The sequence below is a fragment of the Amblyomma americanum genome, chromosome 1 (assembly GCF_052857255.1).
Source record: "Amblyomma americanum isolate KBUSLIRL-KWMA chromosome 1, ASM5285725v1, whole genome shotgun sequence".
In the NCBI taxonomy this organism is placed as follows: Eukaryota; Metazoa; Arthropoda; class Arachnida; order Ixodida; family Ixodidae; genus Amblyomma; species Amblyomma americanum.
Window position 1 is genome coordinate 109,929,457 of NC_135497.1, and position 8,586 is coordinate 109,938,042.

The 8,586-nt window shown below is 47.1% G+C and overlaps 1 protein-coding gene across 1 annotated transcript; it reads right to left on the minus strand.

Annotated features, from left to right (window-relative positions):
• Positions 1-690: 690 nt before the first annotated feature.
• Positions 691-1,740, minus strand: LOC144134871 (THAP domain-containing protein 11-like). Its single transcript, XM_077667687.1, has 3 exons — positions 1,464-1,740; positions 1,056-1,153; positions 691-882 (listed from the first exon to the last, which is right to left on the minus strand). Exons 1-3 carry the CDS (start codon positions 1,614-1,616, stop codon positions 816-818), a joined length of 318 nt encoding a protein of 105 aa, XP_077523813.1. The 5' UTR covers positions 1,617-1,740; the 3' UTR covers positions 691-815.
• Between the last annotated feature and the right edge of the window lie 6,846 nt (positions 1,741-8,586).

Genomic DNA, 8,586 nt, shown 5'->3' on the forward strand with positions numbered 1-8,586 from the left:
TTAGGCCGCCCACCATGAATACCAGGGCATGGCGAGCAGGCTCATCTGGCTTTAGAGGCAAGGTTTTCCCCCCATACACAGCGTCTCCAGCCCGATCGAGCTCATATCCTTGAGCGATCTCCATTTCATCGAGGAATAAGGCACAGTCTTTCTCGACATCCTGCATGCCTTCTGCTTTCATCTTTAGCAATTCAACCACCTCAGTTAGGATCCCCGGCGTAAAGCTCAGGTCTTGGAGGCGACGCGAAAGAGTCCTATTGGATGGAAGTGGGTATCCGAGTTTCCTGATTGTTTCGTAACCCGAGGTTCCGCATGAAAATTTTATCTGCAGTGCTTGCCGGATTGTTTTTGGTGACCATGTGTTGCCTTGGTTACTATTTCGAGAAAGTGCTCCCACTTGATCTTTGTTCAAGAATTTCACGTGCTTTCCAAGATTTTCTAAATTACGCTCTAGCTTTTGCACCTTTTTTTTAAGGCATTGAATTGTTGCATTTGCCTTGCTGTGCGCGTCACGGAGTTGATTGTACTTCCTCTTCATATCTGCGAGTTGCTTATTTAGCTCTGCGTGCGAGATATTAGCAGATTGTAGATCATCTTCTCCAGACAGTGCAGCAGGGGACCAACCTTGCATTCGTTGCGCATTGCTTCCATCACTTGGCGAATGGCTGAGGCTGCCTGCTTCTGGGCAGCAGTCCTGTTCTAAAGGCAGATCGATGTTGCTGGTCAGTAACCCCGAGGCTGGATCCTTGCTTTTATCCCATGAGACTCCAGCTGTTACAGAAGCATCATCTTCACACGGCGGCACGCTTTCTCCTTCACATGCCCCAGATGGCACCGGAGGTCCCATCCTTTCTTTTGGTGGCTTCCTTTTCTGGGGCAAAGCTGCAATAACAAAACAAAATAAGTTGGTGGTACAAACAAGAATGGCCGTTGTCGTAATTAGATCTATGCAAGCGATTGCAAGCTCGAATGCATTAGTGCCGGTGATGTTCTTCAAAATAATGCAGAGGCGAGTATTTGGTGCATGCAACGATGATACGAATTATTGGCGGTACTTACCGCGAAAGGGAAACACAGTTGGTACAGCATTTGGTTTCAGCTTTTTCCAGCCGTCGGCACGATTTTGCTCGAAGTTGTTCTCTTCAAAGTGGGCCTGCAGGCAATGTCAGAACCACAAAAAAAGCGTGAAGCTTAAATACCTTTATAAAGGAGCGAAACCGGGAGCATCAACGCATAATTCTTTCAGCGCTGGGCTCACGTCTAATGTGTTTTAGAACCATATAAAAATGCTGGCATCGTACAGTTTGATGATGCAGGCACGGAACACTGGCTCGTGTCACATGGCAGTATTTCTACTGCTTCTGAGCACACTTTTGCACACTACAAAATGATGGATTCCGAGCACGGTTATTACGTGCACGGCAGTAAGTTTTAAATACAAAAGCGAAGCTCATAATACTCACATTGCACACGCATGATCCCTTCGTCGGCTGCCACTTATCACGCTTGACTTTTGCGATCCACAGAAGTCTTCTCTTCGGCTCTGTCGGAAAGTGATACATCTTCCAGCCATTTCTAGAATGGTTGGTGCACAACGGCACACAGCAGCCAGGCATTCCGTGCCGAAAACCACGGCCAGGCGGACGCGCGAAGTTCACACGTGCTGGCTCCGCGGAGAGTGGGCTAGGCAATGGCGGACAGCGGCTACGAAAACCGGTCGAGGCGGCAACAGGTCCTTCAAAGAATGTCCCCACCCTGAACGGAGCGGGGGCGAGGCGCGCATCCAGGCACCCTAGCGCCGCGCTCAGCGCCGCCGTGGCAGATTCCGCCTTACTGAGCCGGCGGGGGCGGCAGGGCGCAAGCTGCCCACTTGCTCTTTTCGCCTTCATGTGCACGGCCAGCGTCCGCTTTCGTGTTGCATCCACGGTCGGCACGATCCTCTGCTATGTCCCAGGTGGTTTTAGCGGGGTTTAGGCCCATTAAGGGTAAAGAAGAATATTTTCATCCAGCCTCTCTGACGAGCGGGAAGACATTGTACGACGCTGGACACGTTTCCTTTGTGACGGAACTTGATGGCGTGAACGTGCGGGCGAAGTGCCGCTCTCAACTAGGGAAACAAGTTTACGACGTTTCTTTGCACGTGAGTGAAGTTGTGGCATTTTTAACGTGGCAACAGCCACTGCTGAATACGGACCCCGCTGTCGGCGGTGCACGTTTTGTATCGTTCGTAGCATGTGGATTCGCGAACCGCTTTTCAAATCTCCGTGAGGCTTGTTTCAGCGACATTATCATGTGCACGAATAAGCAACATCGCTTCTCAGGAATATGATTGCCTTACATAGTGGAGTTTTTCAAGTCGCTTAGGAGGGTTTGTAAAGGTATTGCGCGGTGGGAACGTAATTAATCATAATATGCGGGCATCACGTGCGAACGTTCTCTTGTTGTTGGGTGGCTAGTTTGGCGGTCATAGTTTGTGTCAACTGTTGCATTTACATTGTGTTCACCGCAGATAAACAAGAATGACCGCGAACTGCAAGCTGGAGTTCGCAGTTGCAGGTGCGGCGCTGCAGGGTCTTGCAAACACTGCGCGGCTGTTGTGCTGCATGTCAACATGCACGACGACATCTCCTGCTCATCTGAGAGGCAGAGGTTGGGAAGACCAGCGAAAAAGGCCCGTGTGGACGATAACGCGTCGATTGAAGAACTTTTTAGTGGTAAGCATTGCATTTCACTGCTGATGGAATGGAAGTTAGATGTACCTATTTTTATTATGTATTGCCAGACATTTCGGCATTAGTTAAGAAACTTATTGCTTGTTACGCAGTGGTAGAAGACAATAATGCTTGTGCTTTTCAGTCTGTTTCCACAAAGCATGCCCCAGCTTTATTTCAGCTAATGCACCTGCATATTTTCTTTCAGCTAACAAGCACCCACATGGTGGTGGAGAGCCTCCCAAACCGTTGGACCCAAGCTTTCTGATAAAGCACTTCCCTGACATTCAATGTCCAATGTCTAGAATTTTGAAAGCACAAAATGAAAATGATGAAAGTGCATGCAAGACAGTCTTGCAAGATATCATAGATAAAGTAGTACTTGAAGAAGAAATAGAAAAACTCAGGAGTCTTTTGCAAGAACCAAAAAAGGCTGTGCACTCTTTAATGGTCACAGCAAAGTTTCCAAAAATATTAATTAAAAAAAGGAGTACGAAGAAGAAATGCCAGCAGAAGTGGCAGCGTACTACGCCAAGAACATAAAATGCTTAAGTGTTCTGCACCTATGTGCACTGACAAAGGGGCAGGCTAATAATCACAGGTAGGTGCATCACCTCCTTGTTCATATGTCACCTTGGAGAGTTGCAATGTAATGTATCTCCTAATTATCCTGTTAAAATTTATAACAGGTGGCACAGAGAAAAAAGATTAAGAATAACTTGTTCGCAAGCACACATGATACTGAGAATAAGGAAGCATCCTCAAGACCTCTTGAAGACAATTCTGCATCGCCGAGGGTTTTGCTCTGAGGCCACATCATATGGTACGTTTTCCAATACCACAACATCGCACGTTGGGCTGACTGAAAGTTTTCAGGCATGAAAATGGAGCCAGTGGCACGCAAGAACTTTGAGGAGAAAGTTTGTGCAGATGTGTTAGAGGTAAGCTACATGTGTACAACCTGCTTGACTTAAAAATTTGTGACTTCACATTTGGTAGCCTCATTGCTTTCATATTTGCACATGACCATTGCACTTTTATGTCTGCTTTTGCATTATTTGTATTAATTGTGTACTTGTGGGACATACGCTTCAGAAAAGTACTTTTTCTATTTTCATTTACTTCAGAAAAAAATTATTTCTTTTTCCAGACTGGACTTGTGGTCCATACAGCCCAGCCGTGGCTTTGCGGAAACCCTGACGGGCTCTTTGAAACGGCAAAGGGTGTTTGCTTTTTAGAGATAAAGTGCCCGTTTTCAAGACGGAACAGTGACATCATTGATGTAGAGCAGTTTTCAAGACGGAACAGTGACATCATTGATGTAGAGCAGGAGGTTACATTTGTGCCGTACATTAAGTACAAGAATGGCAAATTGACGCTCCTTGCAAGTCACCGATATTACACACAGGTGCAACGGTTAATGTATGTGTGTAATCTCAATTAATGTTTTTTTTGTTTAATCAGAACAACAAAACTTCACCATCATTGTAGAGAAAGACGATGACTTCCTATGTTCAGCTGTGCGAGCACTGGAGGACTTTTACTTTACGTGGCTGCTCCCCGCCCTTGTCAAGTCCTCGAGAGAGAGTGTGATTAACCTTTCGTTTGAATAAAAAGATGTGTGAAAATGAGAATATAGCGTATGTCTGCTGATTGTAGATGGTGCAGCACTTCAAACCTCACTGTTCGGAGCTTATAATAGGCGGCTGGAGATTTGCCAAGACGCAGCAGACATGAAATACGTCGCTCATCACTGCAATCAGCTCTGTGGGTATGCGTGTGTTGAGGATGTTGAACATCTTTATGCACTGGATAATTCTTTCCACATGAATTCGCACCTGTGCAATTTGGTACGTCTCATGCACCTCACTTTCAGAAAATTGGTCCTGACCTTGCAAAAATGGGGGCATCACTAATACAGCCCGTACCTCTTCAAGGCCTGCCTTTATACCCGGAAACCCCTTATCGGCCATCTCAACATCGCCTGGTTGCACTAGGTCTAGAAACCCAGAATCCACTGTAATAATGGAATCTGACAACCTGCCTCCGTATGCCTTTGAGCCGAAGCAGACTGCACCACATGGCGTGATTCCAACAAGGAATTTCAGAGTATATCCTCCTTTGTAATGTGAATACAGCACACGCTGTTGCTGTACAGTGTACGGTTGTTCTGTACGGACTTCTCTACAATCAATTATCATCGAGCAGTCCTGGTAGTGAACTTTAAAGCAATTTGGCATTGTCTGCCTAATGACATGATCAGGAGGGCGATATATCCACTTCTGCGTGGCAATGCTAAGTGGTTTAAGAACACTCTTAAAATGACGAGAGACTGTGTTCCTGGACACACAGAAAAGCACTGCAAGAGATGAGTAAGTGATCCCAAGCTTAAGCTTCATCAAAAACAGCACAAGCCTATCGGTTATTGGCACATCACAAGTTCGCTCAGCAGAACGGTGCATTATGCTAAGCAGGAGGGCATATATGTCGGGGGACACGCCGCACAGATCCTTCATGGCAGCTGCACGTGCTTGGACACTGTCGTATCCTGTGAAGCAAGCTGTCCTGCTGTCTGGTTGACTGTTCTGGTTGACTTGAGTGCACGCCTCATTGCCTCGTGCCGAACACAGGAACACCGAAAATGTGCCGGAACATCTTGCAATGTCGTCGGTTTGGCAAGACTGCGTAGAAAAGAAAAAAACAGGTATCAGTCATAAAACTGGACAGCTATGTCACCTGCACTGCAGTGAGATGCATATACATAAATTAGAGGTTAAACACTTTAATTCACAGTGACGAAAGCAGGCAGTAAACTGCTGAAATTTCACACTTAAACTCTGCATGTAACATGTACACAGAGACGGCTTTGCATCAAAATAAAGAATGGCAGCGTCATTGTTCCATGCCCATCACGGTTGCTTACCTTGTCTTTTTGTGCAGCGTCAACAGCCATGCAAAGTACCTCCAGGTTGGATGGCTCTTGATTCAGGGGATCCGTTTCAGAGGTGTCTCCTTAAGTGCTTGATGCCGTGTCTTTTTCGCTAACAGTGGCAGATGCCTGCTTTGGCATTACTGAGGCAGACGATGCCCTAGCCCTCCTCCTCCTATGCAACCTGAAGCATATGAAACATTCGAAAATTCATATTCTCCTTGTGGACTTTCTTCTCAACGTTACATAATGAAAATTACCAGCTGCATTCAAATTCTGCAGACTAATTGAACTTAGAATTGCACACAGTAGTTCTAATATTGAATTCTTATAGGTGGTTCACAGTGCTAAAAGTCATTTCATACCTTTCATATCGTGCAAGCTGCTTAGTCGCATCGACGTGGCTGACCCTGTATGCATCCGGGAATATGGTTGGGTAGTACCCTGGATGCGATGCGATCGTACTCTTCTCTCCGTTGACGAAATGCTTAGAGCATATTCTTGTCCTCTCATTCTGCACCCACTCGGAACCGTCAGCCAGGCTGAAAAAGACGACACAGCATAGTTTACACCACAAAATCCTCAACCCACAGAGGGCGGAGGCAGACAACACATGCATAATGTTTCCCTAATTGGCCTGCAATTTTACAGAACACAAGTTGTTTACACTACGGAGAAGTGGTCTGCGCACACCGCATAAAAGTCTACTGGCACGCTCTATCATGTTTGCCACATTTTTCGCCATTTGCAGGGCCCAAAATAGCTTTGACACATGAGCCAACCGCACTCCTAGCGAATCTGCATGCACGATAACTTCTTCCGTACCCAACCCGGTGCGCCCTACGAACGTTCCTAGGCAAGTGCAGTATGTACATACATGTGAGGAAGTTTGTACGTAGGCGCGACTAAAGAAGTACAATCGAAGAAATGCAGCGCGGACAAACGCCATAGGAAGTTAAGTGCGGCGATATATCCGCGATGAAAATGACACGTATGCGTAGGTACATATGCACGAGGTTCAAACAAATTTTCCGCAAACTTCACCGCCCGGAGCGCGGCGAGGCGTTCACATTTAAAATTACCACTCGCGGTACGAAACTGCTAAACGTACTATGTTGAAAAGACGCTAAGACTGGTTTTAAATGCGACAAAGAACTTACTTGATTCTCCGCACTGCCGTGATCCACTTCTTTCGTCAATCTCTTTCGTACGGCCTACGTGGAAATCTGTACAGCTTAATGCCAAACTGTCCTTCGCGGCTATGGCAATCCTTCACGAAGCAATACCGACAACTGCTTTTTCTTTTCGCATTTTTTTTGCTGAGGCCACCGCCACTACTACTGCTTGCCATCGTTGCAACGCGACTGAAAGCGTGCAGCCGGTGCAGCTGAGCGCGGCGGCGGTGCTTCCATTCAGCCGGCCCACAGACTCACTGGAGCGGCGCTAGGTGGCGCAAGGATCGTGACCAAACTTGACTGTACGGAGCCTATAGGCCACGCACATTACGTACAACTTTCTGCTAACGAAAAAAGACAAACTAGTTTGTACATGTAGAGATGAACTTACAGTAAATCACACTTTAATTTCATGTTCGAAACTGGAAAAGCTAAGGAAAAACTGCTTTTTTCATTCTATAATCAACGCATTCCTTTTTACCCAGTGCTGCTCTTAGTTGATATTGTCGTTTTCACTTTGGCCCGTACGAAGTGATTCGCCGTATAGGCGAGTTAAATTGTGAAGTGCTGCCGATCGTAACGCGGGCGTCCCGCCGCCCGCCTGCCTCCGAAGTTGTTCACGTAGCTCGCCTGAAAGCGTACTGTGACCGCTCGGAGCACGTGGCCTAACTCTTCGCGCTCTACAATGTTTTTCAACCTTAATTTTCCCTCTCTGCGCATCGGGACGATGCGCCTTTCGTGAGGGGAGGAGTGTCATGTGTGTTATTACTCCCTCATTTTGCACTTAACGTCTTCTTCAACCAGCTGGGTGCCGATCAACGGTGAAGAGGTAGAAGATCGGCAGAACCCGCTCGTGAGCCCGGCCGCGATTGCTTGACCTGTCTCTGGCGCCTGCTACTGTGGTCCTGGTACACCATCGTGCCTTCGACCCGCGTCGTCTGAATGACCCGTGACAATATTGCAATCGGTGACATGTCTTGTGTTATTAGATTTTTAACGGAAGGAGGTTTTCTTCAAAAATGTAAATCATGGCCCAGTGTCGCGTGATACACCTCAGACATTTCTCATTCCGGAGAAAAGGTCTCAGGTCTTTGATTGGTTGGGGGCCTCGAGATCCTTGCCCGGGCAAGGATGACCACTGAGGTTACCCAACCCCCTTTAAAGCTTTTAATAGTACCAATTTCTAATATTTTTTCCTTTGTCATCACGAGGTAGTTCTAACCACCGACGATTTTTCAAATTTCTATAAAATTATCCAGAAAATTCCTCCTATACCTCGAGCTTGGCGCGTGATGGCCTTAGTTTCTTATGTGTCATAAAGCCCATCACAACACACTGGTACAGTGAACTAGAACATACCCAGTGGCGCGACGGCCTACGCCGGAGCGTGCCTTGAGCGGTAGAAAGTTGCGGCGGCGCTGCAGTCGACCGCACTTGAAAGCGCGTCAGCCTTCGGGCCGGTGTTCTGCTAGGATAAGCGATTCGTGTGGCGTTTTATGCGGCTTCAGTTTACTACCACGGGGTGTTGTAAGAGTAGCCAGGGCCAGACGTTCTTGCATTTGCTTTTTGTTTCTTGTAGCTTCGTTTTACTCATGTCAAGGCTCCGATACTGTCGTGGGAACAAGTTGTAGTTGTGCTGTCAGGCCGGAAACGGGCACTGCATCGCATATCGGTTTTCCCGCGCGTGGTTGAGCTGGATTCTTGGGCGTCGTACATACGGCTACTATCTGTGACTGATGGCGCACTCCGCATAAAATACATGCCTAATTGC

Excerpts from the sequence above, each read along its gene's own strand:
- LOC144134871 (XM_077667687.1), bottom strand. The coding sequence starts at position 1,616 with ATGCCTGGCTGCTGTGTGCCGTTGTGCACCAACCATTCTAGAAATGGC. Across the intron at positions 1,154-1,463 it reads AGGGATCATGCGTGTGCAAT|GCCCACTTTGAAGAGAACAA; the intron begins GTGAGTATTATG and ends CATTGCCTGCAG. Across the intron at positions 883-1,055 it reads GTGTTTCCCTTTCGCGGTAA|CTTTGCCCCAGAAAAGGAAG; the intron begins GTACCGCCAATA and ends TTGTTATTGCAG.